Source organism: Cucumis sativus, chromosome 3 (genome assembly GCF_000004075.3).
Source record: "Cucumis sativus cultivar 9930 chromosome 3, Cucumber_9930_V3, whole genome shotgun sequence".
In the NCBI taxonomy this organism is placed as follows: domain Eukaryota; kingdom Viridiplantae; phylum Streptophyta; class Magnoliopsida; order Cucurbitales; family Cucurbitaceae; genus Cucumis; species Cucumis sativus.
The window spans coordinates 11,698,991-11,715,001 of record NC_026657.2 but is presented as its reverse complement, the minus strand read 5'-3'; the positions used below and the strand labels follow the sequence as shown (position 1 = coordinate 11,715,001).

Sequence of the window (16,011 nt, the reverse complement as noted above, 5' to 3'; positions counted from 1 at the left end):
AATTCTATAAAACACAATTACATAGAAATTACTTATATTATATAGTTTTCACATTCCAAAGAGTACACATTGAGAAGAATATATTATTTCTGCTCTTTATTACAACACATAAAAAAAGAAGATCCCAAACATATCACACAATACAAAGAGAATATATAAATGATTAAATATAGAGAATTGACAATTTTAATTAGCATAGTAAAAAGCCAAATTATTTATATATAACGAACAACACACACCTGAGAAATGATGAGTACTGAAATCTTGTGTGTCATGTCACTGCCAACATGACTATCTACCTAGGGTTCATCAATATCAGAAAGCATACTATCGATGTCTTGAGAGACTTCAACACAAAACTGCAGCAAAGTATGTGAATCTGGAATCTGGTCATGCAACTTCTCATATTCTAAGATCCAATGAATCACACTTCCTTTCTCCTTTGGAATACATTGGATTGTAAGCCTAAAATCCTTGTAGTGTTCAGTAAGGTCTCCTTCAATTACTTTGAAAGTGATTGAGTTGTTTTCTTCATCAACATGTTCAATGATCTCCTTTGCTATTCTAGCTTTACCATCTACAAAAAAGAAAAGAAAAAAGCACATCGTTTCATTTCTTACGCAAGTTATTAATTAAACAAACGAAAAGGCCAGGAGTGGTAAAAAGAAGTACCGTGAAAATATTTCCAGCAAATGATGGAGCCAACTTGGCCCCATTCGCCTTCATGTAGGTCGACACCGTGTATTTTGTCAGTAGAGGCATTGGAGATATGATGAGGTTTCTTGTGAAATATTTCATGAAACATTGAAGCGGAAGCTTTAATTGGCACATCCGTTTCCAGCTTTCCATATAGATCACCCATTAGGATGAATTTTTGGGGGTATAATTTGGAGTATAAAGTGATATTTTAGGAAAGATTAGGGGGAGATAAGGCACTGCCAAGAACATCTCTTCTTGGACCTCATTTATAGAGAAGTTTCTACTCTCACATGACACACACACAACTCAAATTAAGGGGAAGAAAGAGATAACAAAATAAATAAATAAATAAGTGTCATGACAGCTTGTAGCAAATGATCACCAAAAGTCTTCCATATATATCTTTTCTTAGTTATGTATCTAATTTAGGAAATTCATAATCTGTTTATTATATTCCCTCAACTGAGGGTTGTTTGCAAGCAAGATAGATCACAAACCAATATAGTTTAAAAGGACAAATTCATCTCTAGTTGATGACAAGTTTTGCTTTTATTGATCATTGAAATAGAAAAATACATAAAGACTGGAAATTTGTTCACGGTGTCAAAGTCCATTAAGCTCAAATGGGTATTCAGTCATGAACTCAAAAAAGACATCATATCTTAAGAGGACAAGTTGAGAGTTCTGCATTAAAAAATTCAAGAAAACCCACACCTCTTATAAAATAGATGAATTACTCATTTCATTACCACGAGCGAGTGATTTAGACAATTAAAGTATTTAAAAAAAAAAACAGATAGAAGAAAAAGAATGAATTTAAAACTATTTAAATAGATGAAATTGTTTTTATTTTATTTTATTTGCATTGGAGTGTGGAAGTGAGAGGCAATAAATTAGGCCTCCAACTCACTAATTAGAAATCAAATCATGGAGATTTGATTCATCACCAAATCCCTTAAATAATAGATTTAAACAAATCAGGTCAACTCAATCAATCAAGAAAAATAATGAAGGATATTTGATTCATCACTTTCTATGAAATTGATATTTTGTTTATTATATTTCCTCAATTAATCAATTAAGGGTTGTTTGTCAACAAGATAGACTAAAAGGAAAAATTCCTAACTCTTTCTATTGAAATATAAATTTTACAAAGATTGTGAATTTGTTCAATCAAATCTAATTAATGGGTTCAATTAAGCTAAATACTTTTTTTCAAGCACTTGTCAACATATACTTCATTTTTTAAATTTTTTCATTTTTTTTATAAGTTTGGCTATTTTGTTTATAAGATAATGCCATTAATTAAACAAATCAATCTAATTTTGACCAATGATTTACATGTTGATATTTAAAATTTAAAACATACTCTTTTAATAAAAAAAAACTATAATATCTTCGAGAACCTATCTAGTTTATCAAATATTAATAATTTAAGCATCATTATTGAGTTTTGCGACGATATTTCGAAGCTTTAGAATTAATTTCTATGTGAATAGTTGAATACTCCTCCTTTGAACCAATACAATCAATCTTGATTAGATGTTGACTTCTAAATATATCTCATATTCCTATAGCATTCAGTTATCACAACTTCGATCAAATATATACTAACTCTTTAGTAAATTTTGTAAGTGTAACCTGCCAGTTGCTACTTTTGGATTTTAGAGATAAGAATCATTACGTGGAATCATTGAGTGTTATTTTAAGATATTAATTGATTTAGAAATGTTTGTTTCGTGGAATTAGAATTAATTAAATATTGAGATTTTTAAGTACTATAGCCTAAATATTATTTTTCCTTATCTATCAGCAAGATCTTCTGGATTTTATTGTCTCCGTCCTTGAATATCTTCTCAAAGCTATCCATATATATTGTGGTTTTGATCAATTTCAACACGTTGACCATTTTGATGCATATTAGTGTTGTGATTGTGCTAAAACACAAGCGTGTTTATCCATAGATTATCAATTACTTCATTTATAAGTAGAAAAATAAACGTTCTTAGAGAAAGGGAGTCTAACTTTCATCAAGAAGGATTAGAATCTCATACACGGAGAAAACCTAAGTTATTGTACTTTGAGTTAAGCTATTCAAGTGTGTAGCTGTATTTGTCGACATATATAGTCATTATTGTAATTGCTTAACTTTTATTTTGTGTTCTATTATGATTTACTAACACATGTGGTATTGCACCAAATTGGATTACCAAAATTTGTAATTTGTGATGTTTTTGGAAATGTTCTAACATCGGGCGTAGTTAACAAGTTTCATCATGTATATTTTAGATAACCTAAAATTTCAATAAGTATAAAACCAAGCTCCCATTATAACCACACCAACCCAAGGCCAAATCTATTGCCTTAGTGATTGATTTATTGTTATTTTGTTATGTTACCTAATTTTCAACCTAACCACGCCATGGTTGAATATTTAAGTTTTTTCATAAAAAATGATTGATAATTTTTTTTTATTTATGTTTAAAAAAAAAGTTGCAAGTTTCGTCGTTGAATTTTATAACATTTTTATGATTCGATTTTCGGGGTTGGAGGATATACACATCTCTAACATAAACACTAAATAAAATGGTGTGTCTTCTTAATAGGCCAAAACTTGTTTTGACAATATTAATTTTTTAAACGTCTAAATAATTAACTTTTTACAATCTATGAGGTTTGTAAGATACTCTTGCGTTAACTGGCGTACAGACACACACAACTAACTCTATTGTATTAAACATCAATGCTTTTGTTTAATTGCTTATGTTTTTTGTTTTGGGTATTTGAGCTTCACTGTAGCCTTTTTTGTACACCAAATGCTTTATGTAATTTTATCTAATCGTTAATGAACCGAGAATGATGATGGTGCTAAAGGTGTGTCCACCCGGTAGAGATGCCTTGATGCAAGTCAATGTACATAGAAATTGCTTATATTATTCTATATTTCACATTCATTCCAAAGAGTAGGATATTATCATTACAGCACATAAAACAGAAGATCCAAAACATAGCACACGTACACGACTTTATATATTTAAATTATTAAAACATAAACATAGAGAATTGGCAATTTTAGCATAGTAAAGAGCCAAATTATTTATATATAACGAACAACACACACCTGAGAAATGATGAGTACTGAAATCTTGTATGTCATGTCACAGCAACATGACTAGCTAGCTAGCTAGGGTTCATCAATTTGCAGAAAGTTGTTTATCGATGTCTTTAGAGACGTCAACACAAAACTGCAGCAAAGTATGTGAATCTGGAATCTTGTCATGCAACTTCTCATATTCTAGGACCCAATGAATCACACTTCCCTTCTCCTTTGGAATACATTTGATTGTAAACCTAAAATCCTTGTAGTGTTCAGTAAGGTCTCCTTCAATTACTTTGAAAGTGATTGAGTTGTTTTCTTCGTCAACGTGTTCAACGATCTCCTTTGCTATTTTATGTTTACCCTCTAAAAAAACATATAGTTTTAAGCATTTGAAAACTCATTTCATACGCAAGTTATTAATTAAACAAATGAAAAGTAGTGGTAAAATAAACTACCGTGAAAATATTTCCAGCAAATGATGGAGCCAACTTGGCCCCATTCCCCTTCTTGTAGTTCGACGCCGTGTATTTTGTCAGTAGAGCAATTGCAGATATGATGAGGCTTCTTGTGAAACATTTCATGAAACTTTGAAGCCGAAGCTCTAATTGGCACATCCTTTTCCAGCTTTCCACAAAGACTCATTATGGAGAATTTTTGGGTTTAATTTGGAGTATAAAGTGATAGTTTAGGAAAGATTATTAGGGAGATAAAAGGCAATGGCAAGAACAATTCTCTTCTTGGACCTCATTTATAAAAAAAAATTTACTCTCACATGACACACAGAACTCAAATTAAGGTGAAGAAGAGAACAAAAAAAAGTATTGTAAAAGGTAGATGACAGCTTGTTTTGTAGGTAATTTCTTGTTAGGTATAATTTGGAGATAAGAAATTTGAATCGCTAGTTTTCGGTCCTCACATGATACACCGCTAGACTAAGTTTCTGTTGACCAAAAAAAGAAAAAAAATTCCAATTATATATAATTTTATAAAAAAATATAATTAAATTGGATTTTTAAGCAACTTATTAATATATTTCTTGGAAATTTTATAATTTTTATATAACTTTTTAAAATAATTTTTACTATTTTGTTTATCACGTAATCACATTACACAAATCAATCGATAGATATAAGTTCATGTTGTATCAACATAAAATTAATTAATTACAATTAAAAATTCTAAAGATGTAATTGCAACTTTCAACATCTAAGAATTAGCAAAATACAATTAAAGTATACCTTTTATTTAAATTATAGTTCTTCTACTGTTTTATTTATCTCTTTGTTTGTTATTTTTTACCTTTTGTAAAAAGAAAAATATGCCCAACATTATTCTCTATCACATCTCATGCAAATAAATTATTAAAAAAAAAGTTTTATTTGAAGGTTATTTAAACTTGCACATATATAATTAAAGAAATAAATAAATGCAACTGGTAAGAATATTACATCAAATCAAATGTTTTTTATGGAAAGTATAAAAAAAAAAGTGTTTATGAATAAATATTTACACATGTATCAAAATTTCATAATTCTTTTTTTTTTTTGTTTGATATATACTCATACAATTTATTTATTTTTTTGGCAATTGTGCCATTTTAAAACCAAACACCATTTTAAAACCAAATTCTTTTTAAGTAATATGCTCTCCCAAAATAAGGTGTAGTTAAAGTATTTTTGGAGTTTTCATAATCTCTTTTTCACTATGTATTTAAATAATCAAACACTATAAAAAAATTTTTAAAAAGAAAGTATGCTTTGTAGTCTTAAAAGAACTTTTCTTCTTAAAAAATTATACCAAAATTGCTGTTGATGGTAAAAGTTATATTAAAAAGGAAAAAGAAAAAAAGAATCAAGACCTACAATACAAAATCAAAATAAGAAAAATACCAAAATTTCATATATTCAAAGATAAAGATGAAAATAATGTAGGAGGAAGAATAAACCATAAGCTCAAAATTTAATTTAGATAACTTACTTCATTAGAAGTTACAATAACATATTTAGAAATTACCTAAAGTTTACCTTTCTTTTATCTTAGGATTTGGATGAGATTTAAATTTTTCTTTATAAGTTATACTTAGGTTTAAGATTGGATTCATGTTTAGTTAGTTAATACCTAAACTATATTTAAATCTAAGCCTATTTTATTTTGGACTTATCATCCTCTTCCTCTTTTTTACTATTGACCTATTTTTTCAAGTCTATATTAACCTACATTATCATTAGTCCACACTCTTAAATTGAAATTCATGGTTTAGTTATTTAATTGTCAAGTTGATACTTGAAGCTCAACTTTGTGGAAGTATGGTAGCATCACGTTTTCTATAACGAAAATAACTAGCTCTATTTTGATTAATTATATTATTAATTACGTAAAGATTAAGATCACGGACTCCTTTCTCTCTATTATCATTAGAAAATTTTGTGATTTAAGAGAAAAAAACTTGTCTGAAATTTTGCGATTTGGTCGAAATATTAAAGCTCTTTATTTCTTTATTTTTTTAGTCTAAACATCAAACATGATCTTCACATTTTTTTTTATATTCTTGTTCATTCTAACCTAGGGTTTGCCTTTTCATTTCATATTGACTATAATAAACTTTTCTTGCCTAATTAGGTTTGTCTTTCTATAGTTTACGATGAGATGTTAAATATTTCTAATGTCTTTCACATGAAACTTTACATTCTTTTTCGGTTAGATTACAAATAAGTTTAATATCATCTTGAATTTCGTAGTAATTATTTTAGAATACAAAGTTTAAAAAAAATTGGAATTTCACCGTGTTTAAAACTATCACAATTAATTGCTATTTGCAACTATTGTATCGACCATCAACAAACAAGCTATGAGTAGCACATTGACACATTTGAAAAATGCCATAATTGGACATCCAATGACAATGAATTGTTTTTCAAAGTTTACTATTATAGGTTATTATTGTCATGCCAACCCACTCAAAATTGGCTTGTTGTCATAGTGCTATGGATATGTTGAATCAATGGCTAGCTAACTTGGACTTATATTTTAACCCAAATCTACTTTATCTTGGACTGCTCTTTCTTTATCATTAATTTTCATGAATTTTAGGCTATTTTATCATGTCCAAATTCACTCCTAACAAAACTTTGCTCAACATGAATTTGAATAATAATGGTTTTTGCAGTGCCTACAGTTGTGTTCTTTACTTCCTATTTTTACTTTTTTTCTAAAAGTAATCTTTTCACTAGTGGTAAATCAATGAGAAAAAGAGTTTGCATATATGAATGTGATTTGTTAATTAAATTTAAGCTATTGTATGAAAAAAAAAGTTAAATAATTTCATATCTATTACGCATATTACAAAATTTCTCAAATATACGTGGAGATAACCTTTTAATAAAGGATTAAAAATAAGAAATGATGTCTTATGTGATAACTATTTCGTTTTTTTATTTTTGATTTTTAAAAATTAAATGCGTTTTCTTTTGTTTCGATTGGTATCTATTAAGATTCTTTTTTAAGTTTTGGACTTCGTTTCGAAAAGAATAGCTAAAAGAAAAAAAATATCAAACAATTACCATTTCATTAGAATACAATAACTTTATAGAACACAAATTTAATACATATAAAATTATATTATATATTTTCACATTCCAAAGAGTATAGGATCTCTCCATACATTTTAGAATATATTTCTCCCACTTTATATATATATATATATATATATATATATGATAACAAATAAAACAAAGATCCCATACATATATATCGCACACTCACATACTTTATTAGTAAATTTAAACATACATATTATATAGATAACTATACTGGCAAATTACAGCATATAGTATAAAAGCCAATTTATTTATATATGTAACGTCTTGTAAATGACTATTCTTTTGAAGCAACATAGCTAGGGTTTGTCACTACCTCCCTCAAGGTAAGCATCAATGTCTTTAGAGACGATAACACAAAGTTCCATTAATAAACCATGTGTAGAATCTGGAATCTTATCATGTAGTTTTTCATATTCTAAGCACCAATGAACCACACTTCCCTTTTTCTTTGGAATACATTGGATTTTGAACCTGAAATTCTTGTATTGTTCTGTAAGGTATCCCTCTATTACTTTGAAAGTTATCGCATTGTTTTCTTCGTCAACTTCTTCAACGATCTCCTTTGTCACTCTAGACTTTCCATCTGCGAGTTCAGTTATAAAACGTCTATCAAAATATTATAGTTTTAAGCACTTAAAACCTCTCATTTAAAAGAAAAAAAAAACAGTTGATCTTAGAAACAAAGATAATACAAACCAAGTAAGTATCTCCAGTAGACGATGGAGCCAACTTTGCCCCATTCGCCCTCGTGTAGGTCGACGCCGTGTATTATGTTAGTAGAGACATTTGAGATATGGTGAGGTCTCTTATGAAATATTTCATGAAACTTAGAAGCTGAAGCTCTGATTGGTACTTCTTTTTCCAACTTCCCATACAGTCCCATAGACAGAAGTTTGGTTTTGATTTGAAGTATAAAGTGATATTAAGGCTGTAAGAAAAAGGCAAAGCAACAATAACTGCCAACAACATCCCTTCTTGGATCTCATTTATAGAAAGGGTTTTGCTCTCACATGTGGGATTTTACTTTTTTGTCCACTCTAGAATACTTTCCAATCCTAACTAAAGTATCCATCCACACAAATATTATTAACTAGATCGTCGCCAATACGATGAACCGCAGTAGATTGATCAGATAGACATCTATCACTTCACAGTATATCAAAAACGAAAAATAAAATTTTAGTATATTTGTAAATATTTTTTAAATGAAAATGAACTATTCTATAAAGGTTGAAGACCTGTAAAGATCTGGACTAAAAATGTATTTTTTTTTTTTTTTCTAATTGATATTAAGTAAACTAGAGAGAATATGTTAAATGAACTCGTTGTACTGTTAGAGTTTACTCACCCTTCATCTAGAGTTTTCTTTTCATTTTTAATTTCTAGATATATTCTCTTAAATTTTATCATTTTTGTCTTAATTATTTTAAATAATAGATTATATGAGATTAAATTTTATTTTCGACTTCTAGAAATATAGACAATGTCAAGCTAAATTGGTCACTTTAGAATTAATACTAATTAAGATTGATGCTAACAAAGCTTGTATGATGTAATTATTCTCTACTTGAAATATTGATATGAATTTTGATATTGAAAAATAATTAATATAACATAATGGTTTTGAAATCAAACTACATAAATTATTTTGATTGACTAATATGAATCTATATAACCTCTAATTAATGTGTATTTGGTTGTTATAATTAAAGAAAAAAAAGACTTTTTAGACAAAATTACGTTAGGATATATTCTTTTATTTTGTTTTGTTTTAAATAACTAAACTCCAAAGCTCACTCTATAATGTTAGAATAATCACATCATTATGAATTTATGATCAACACCTGCGTTATTCAATTATCACATCATTATCAACCTGCCCTTGTAATTCAATTATCATCCCTAATTCAAATTGGAATAGTTAGAAATATAGTAGGTCTAAAATATTATATTTTTAGATATAACACAACGTTCGATTTGTAAATATAGCAAAATTTATATTCAATTCTACTTTTTCTTTTCGAAATTTGTTAGGTGAGAAGATTGAACCTCCAATCTTCAAATTATCGTACATACTTGCATGTGAATTGAACTAAGTTGTGCTTGGGTCTTTCATTAGCATCAATGAGTTAATCCTTTGAATCAAATCAAGTTTTAATCAACTATACATTTCTTAATTTATCTCATTTAATAATTACTAGTTAGATCCTACGTGTTTGTGTACGTGTTAGGTAAAGTTTAAAAAGATATCTTAGTTATAAAGGTTTATAACAACTTTTAAGTTACGCTTGCAAAAATAGTAAATTATTTTTTATGATAATAGGATTCATGCCACTACATCTTTTAAATTGCAAAAATAGCAAATTTAAAAATCGATAACTTCTTATAGGTTATAGCCTTCCGATAACCATTTGATAGCCGTCTAATATCACTAATTACTTGTCATATTTGTCGTATTGACAATATGCAAAAAAGAGGTATCATTAGCTGTTTTTTTAATTGTTTTTGTTATCTTATGCAATTTTCCAACTTTTTTTAAGTGTTTCGTAAAATAAATCATTTCAAATATATATCGGACAAAACGATGGTTATTTATTTATTAAAATAAAACATAGGGTAAAATTATTATTATTTATTTAATTTACATAGTTAAAATTAATAAAGGGACCCTTGTAAAAATACCCAAAAAAAAATGATAATAAAGTTCATGTCACTGCATTTTCTAAATTTCAAAAGTAGAAAATTTAAACGTCGATAACTCTATAATTACTGACTGATACCTTCGATAGCTCTATGATTACCGTTTGATATGACTAAGTTTGTCATATTTGCAATATGCAAAAGATATGTTGGCAAGTCTTTGATTTAAACTAAAATTATTGGATAAAATTAAATGAAACTTTTTAAAAAGTTGCATAAATTAAAGTTATATCAAAATTGAGATTTTTTAAAAAGAAAAATGTTATCAAATTTGAAATTTTAAAAATAAGATTTGTTTTATTTTGAATTTTTTTTTATAAACTGATTTGTATTTTTTTTTATAGATAAAAAATCAAATTTAATGTGAAATTATAACATCATATAACTAGACTGAATTGACCATCAACTAAAACGAACAAGAAGAAATTAGAACATTTTCACCTTTTTTTACGTGTAAAAGCTCACTCGGACTTAAGTCGACGTTTTCAATACAATTGCTTATCGAAACTTATTTCTATATATATATAGCTCTTTGTCACTATTTCTCTTAACGTTTTGATTCTTAAACTTACAAATTTGTTCTATTTTAGTGTCGCCTTAAATTATCTTTACTATGTTATTATCACGTTTTGTATATTAGAACTTAACAACTTGTCGACACATATCATATTCAAAGCTATGTTATTATACTCGTTAAAATAAAAATAAGGATTAAAATAGTAATTTTTTTAAAAGTTGGAAAAACGACTAAAATGGAAATTTAAAATTTTTTTAGTACAAAATACTAATCAACCTTCAAACTTTATTTCCAATAATTTTATTTATAAGCATACACGTACACATACAGATTTAGATTATAATATTTCACAAACACACAACATGTGATATGCTATATATATATATATATATATATATAACATGCATTATTTAAGTAAAGATAACCATTATTTAAGTATAATTAACCATTGTCATGGGGCCTTAGGAGCTTCTTCAACCTCTACAAATCAACCTTTGTTATCATTAGTTCTTTTCCTTCATTAAATGAGCATCAATGGCTTTGGAGATACTAACACAAAGGTCAAGCAAAGTATGTGAATCTTCAATATCTTCATGAAGCTTTTCATAGTTCAAAGTATAATGAATCACACTTCCTTTATCCTTTGGAATACTTTGGATTGTAACTCTGAAATTCTTGTAATGATCTAAAAGGTCTCCTTCAATCACTTTCCATGTGAATGAGTTGTTCTCTTCATCAACTGCTTCTATTACGTCCTTCGCCACGCAAGCCTTCCCGTCTATACGAGTGTGTTTTTATTCGTCAAAACACGGCCGTTATATTAATTAAATAAATATAACATCAATATGCAAAATAATGTTGATTTAAATACAAATAAATCGTTAAATTATACGTTTAGTCGTCTTTGAATGTTTAGGTTTGTGTTTTTTAACAATTTTAATTTTGTATATGCTATACAATAGACCTTTGTGAACTTATTTTTTAGTTGCGTCGGGTAGTTTTTACTTGAATTTTTTGTTTTATCTAAGTCTAATAAGTTATTGACCTATTTGATAAAAAAAATTACAAAATTCATTCATCGTATAATCCAGTAGAAACAAAATTGAAAGTTTGAGCGAGTCTCGTTTGATAACGTTAAGTTTTTTAATTAAAAATTTTTAAGCACCACTTCAACGTATTGGTTTCCTTGTTTAGTCTTTTTTTGTTGTCTATTATTTTTTTATGAGTATTTTCAAAAACCCAAACCCTAATTAAGTTCTAAAGTTTTTAATTTAAAAAAGATATATCGTTGAAAATTAATTAATAAAGAATTCAAGTAGGTTAGTTCCGATAATATAAGTCATGCCATGGTTAAAAAGTTTAAGAGAACCAACACCAATTCAAATTTCAAGAACAAAAAATAAAATGATTACCAAACGGATAATTTGAAAGATATACGTTATATACAATTTTCTTATTTTTTTTTTCTGATTTTTGAGCTTACCAAATATTGAAATCTAAAAACCTAATATATTTCAAATGTCATAAATAAAAATTTTAAAACCTTACTAACACTTTTAAAAGTCTATAGAGATGAACCAAAATACATCAATTTCAAAGTTGAACGAAGAGTGAACTCATAATTCTATCTAATAAAATATAAAAAGTGCACGAAATCGAGAAAATATAATAATGGATCGAATAATTAAACAACATAGATAAACAAACCATGAACGTAGTTCCAAAAGATAATCGAACCAACTTTGCCCCATTCGCCTTCGTGTAATTCACAACTTTGTACTTTATCAGCAGCAATATTGGAAAGATGGTGAGGGTTTCTATGAAGCATTTCATGAAACTTCCAAGCTGGAGCTTCAATTACAACATCAGTTTCCAACTTTCTATAGAGATCACCCATCAAGTTTTAGTAATTATTTGCAAAAATTTCCCAAGTTGATCAAAAGTATTTCAATTACAAAACATATATTTAATTATCTTAATTTGCTCTTTAATTTAAAGAAAGGGTTTCTAATTTGCTTTGACATTATTGGGTGTTGGATTTTACACTTTTGTCCTTTATTGTTTTCTTTTTACCCTTGAGAAAATACAATAATAATTTTCCATAATTGTAATTAGAGGAAGGTAGATAATTATTAGGGTTTTAAATACATATGTGTTTTATGCAGTTAAGTTATTCTGATTTTGATAATAACTAGTAGCTAATTAGTTGAATTAGGTTAAATATATTGTTATGAACATTTAAGAGAAAGATTCCATATTATGATTCTAAATTAATTTCAAAAATCATTTTAGTGCTTGAACTTTAGAGTTGTTTAAAAATAGATGTTACTAATTACCGTTCCCTCTAACTCAAAGTATATGATTGACCTAATACATACAACTTTTTACGTATCAAATTACATTTATGTTTATTTAATATGAATGATGTTATACATTATTAGTTAAAAAAATTTACACTTTAGTTGTTAAGCAATTTTGTTCATCGGTGTGCTAGAAAAAGCTCGAGCGTGTTTATTTTGTACAAATTCGAAGTTTAAGAATTAAATGAAGTTGATTGAATCATATTAAACACTTAAAAGTTATTTTTCTAAAAGATTTTTGTAATGTTTAAATGTTTGACTATTTCTTTTTTATACGTGAATTTGAACTCTTCTACCTTGAAATAAGTATTGTTGATTTATTTTTCACATTTTTATGAATAATTTAACTTACTTTTGAACAAAATCAAATATGCATATTATTATTTGTTTATTTTGTTCTAGATTAGCTCCTACCAATCACTAATTAAATTATGTGGGAATAATTACCCCATATTATCACCTTAATCAATTTTGTTAGTTTAATTTATAACAAAAACACCGTTGAATTATGGAAATTAAATTCTTATATTCATATATATATAATCTAGTTTTGAAAAATATAATGGTCTACTAACCACATATCATAATTTTCAAAATTATTTCCATTTTTGGATCAATTATGCACTGACCATCCTAATTTTCAAAATGACTATTTGGGCTACTTTTAAATATATCAAAATGAATCAAAATATAAAACAAAAGATAACAGTCAATTTATTATGGATCGCGATAGACGCATGAAGTTGAACTTGTGTTGATGTTGATTATGATGTGATGTAGTTTATTGTTCTCCTAGTACGTATTTGATCATCTTATTCTCTCTCGATTAGATGTTTACGCTTCATAGGATCGGAGAAAGAGAAGCAAGTGATGTTAGTTCTTGAAGTTGGAGTCTTGGAAGAAAGTTTTATCTTCAAAGGAACTTCAATGTTCGAGGGTGGTGGGCTTTAGAAGTTAGAGTCTTCTCGTTCTTGTGAAAATTCTCTTTTGACCTTGTAGAGTAAAAACTTACGTGCACTTTCAAACGAAGAGAACTCATCTACTTATACAGTCCTTTGGTGGGCTTTATAGGCTTAGGTTTTGTTGTTGGTTCATGGATTCAACTACTTGTATTTTGGTCATATTTATCATTTGGGCTAAATTAAGCTTATTTTAATCCTAATTGAATTTTAGTCCAAATAAATAATATTTAATTAGACCAAAATAATTAACTTGGTATAACGGTCATGATGAAAACACGTGGTATCATTAGACTAATTTATGTTTTCATTTTTAATTTAGGACACATGTCAATTTTTAATTAGTCTCAAATTCAATTACTTATGTTTTTCGGCATTAAATTAGTAAATGATGTGAAAATTTCTGATTCAATAATAATATTTTACTATAAATATAAATATTTTTAAAAATTTTGTTATTTAAAATAATTTTTCTTTTTTTCTTCCACTCCAAACATGACTTGTTTTCCTTACACAATTATGCATATCTTTTTTTAGACTATTGTGCATCTCTATTTATATTTTCTTTTAAATAGAGATTAAAATATCATTTCAATTCTTATATTCGAACGTTTGGTTAATTTCAAAATGTTAACTATTATCATTTTAATACATTTTTAAGTTTGGTTTCTTTAAATTAATTTTCATCAATTTAACTATACATAGTAATAAATATAATATGTGAATGTGTTCTAGAGTGAAAAATGCTAATAAATAACCACAAAAAAAACTAATAAACATACAATAAGAACTAAACTTAAGATATTTTAAAGCATATGGAGTAATTTTTTTTAGTATTACAATAATCGAAAAACGAAGGATTGAACTTTTGAACCCAACTCATTTCAATAAGAATTAAATTGGACACGTGAAAGTATAAGAACAAAAATTAAACAAATTTTAAACTACAATATCAAAATATTATTTTTAAACTTAAATAAATCTACTTAAATAATAAATGTGACAATAAATTTTTTTCTTCCTTTTTTCCCCTTCAAATCATACTTTAGGATAAGATTTATTATATTTAGGTGATCTTTTGTTGATTTTATATGAAATCAAGTAAAATTATCTTGCAATCACTTACAAATAGTCTAAACTTTGATTCACTTTAAAAAACAACAATTATTAGTTTTGAGATCTATAGCTTTAAATAAATCTGTTGTCTTCTTTATATTAGTGCGAGCTAACGTAATAGAAAAAGTATACAACACAATAAATTAAGCAAACTAACTATCTTTCCGTAACATGTGATTCTATGATCGTAAAAATTTGTCACGAATTTCATTTACGGCAGAAAATAACTGTCGTCGTAGACCATTTTTTCTGACGTGAATACACTTTTAGTTAACTGTAATTATAGTCCTCGAGCATTCAATATCATGTCAAATAAGTCCTTAAACTTGAAAGAGTATCAATAATATATAAGTATATCTGCACTTTGAATTTCATGTCTATAATTCTATAAACTTTAGCTTTTTTTTTTTTTTTTTTAATCTATTAAGTCTTTAAAATTTTAATAATACATTATCTACTATTCAAAATTGAACTTTTAATGTCTTTTAAATACTAAAAAAATCAATTATATGTTTACTAATTAAATTCCTCTAAAAGAAATCAACAAGTTCAAATTATATGTATACACACGTAGAAACTCGATAACTAGTTAAACTTGTAAATTAAACTTAACCTATACTTGCAACGAATCAAATTTCGAGAGTTCAAACATGACTTAATCGGATAGTACAAGTCAACTGATTTAGATATATATTTTAAATAATCTCTCCCTACCATTTATTCAAAACAAATATACATAAATAAGAAAAATAAAGAAACTTGTAAAGCACTAAACTTTCAACCATAAGAATGATTATTTTCACTCACACTCACATAAAGATGTTAGAGAAATGGAATGAATATAATTGGTCTCTTTTGAATGCTTTGTTCTCACCCAATAATGATTCATCCAAAGTGGAGTTATGACCCACACCCATATCTTCACATGTCTAAAACATTATTTTGGCCTTCAATGTTTCTA

At 27.0% G+C, this 16,011-nt stretch overlaps 4 protein-coding genes across 4 annotated transcripts; all 4 read right to left on the bottom strand.

Annotated features, from left to right (window-relative positions):
• Positions 1-7: 7 nt before the first annotated feature.
• LOC101214822 (MLP-like protein 43) lies at positions 8-1,090 on the bottom strand. The gene is made up of 2 exons (XM_031883150.1): positions 673-1,090; positions 8-577 (listed from the first exon to the last, which is right to left on the bottom strand). The coding sequence occupies exons 1-2, from the start codon at positions 860-862 to the stop codon at positions 300-302; spliced, it is 468 nt and encodes a 155-aa protein (XP_031739010.1). The 5' UTR covers positions 863-1,090; the 3' UTR covers positions 8-299.
• Positions 1,091-3,617: 2,527 nt separating this feature from the next.
• LOC116401685 (MLP-like protein 43) lies at positions 3,618-4,684 on the bottom strand. The gene is made up of 2 exons (XM_031883151.1): positions 4,255-4,684; positions 3,618-4,162 (listed from the first exon to the last, which is right to left on the bottom strand). The coding sequence occupies exons 1-2, from the start codon at positions 4,439-4,441 to the stop codon at positions 3,894-3,896; spliced, it is 456 nt and encodes a 151-aa protein (XP_031739011.1). The 5' UTR covers positions 4,442-4,684; the 3' UTR covers positions 3,618-3,893.
• Positions 4,685-7,396: 2,712 nt separating this feature from the next.
• On the bottom strand, positions 7,397-8,378 carry LOC101209301 (MLP-like protein 43). Its single transcript, XM_004147600.3, has 2 exons — positions 8,095-8,378; positions 7,397-7,981 (listed from the first exon to the last, which is right to left on the bottom strand). Exons 1-2 carry the CDS (start codon positions 8,279-8,281, stop codon positions 7,695-7,697), a joined length of 474 nt encoding a protein of 157 aa, XP_004147648.1. The 5' UTR covers positions 8,282-8,378; the 3' UTR covers positions 7,397-7,694.
• A 2,502-nt stretch (positions 8,379-10,880) lies between these two features.
• On the bottom strand, positions 10,881-12,581 carry LOC101209055 (MLP-like protein 31). Its single transcript, XM_004147599.3, has 2 exons — positions 12,323-12,581; positions 10,881-11,393 (listed from the first exon to the last, which is right to left on the bottom strand). Exons 1-2 carry the CDS (start codon positions 12,510-12,512, stop codon positions 11,119-11,121), a joined length of 465 nt encoding a protein of 154 aa, XP_004147647.1. The 5' UTR covers positions 12,513-12,581; the 3' UTR covers positions 10,881-11,118.
• Between the last annotated feature and the right edge of the window lie 3,430 nt (positions 12,582-16,011).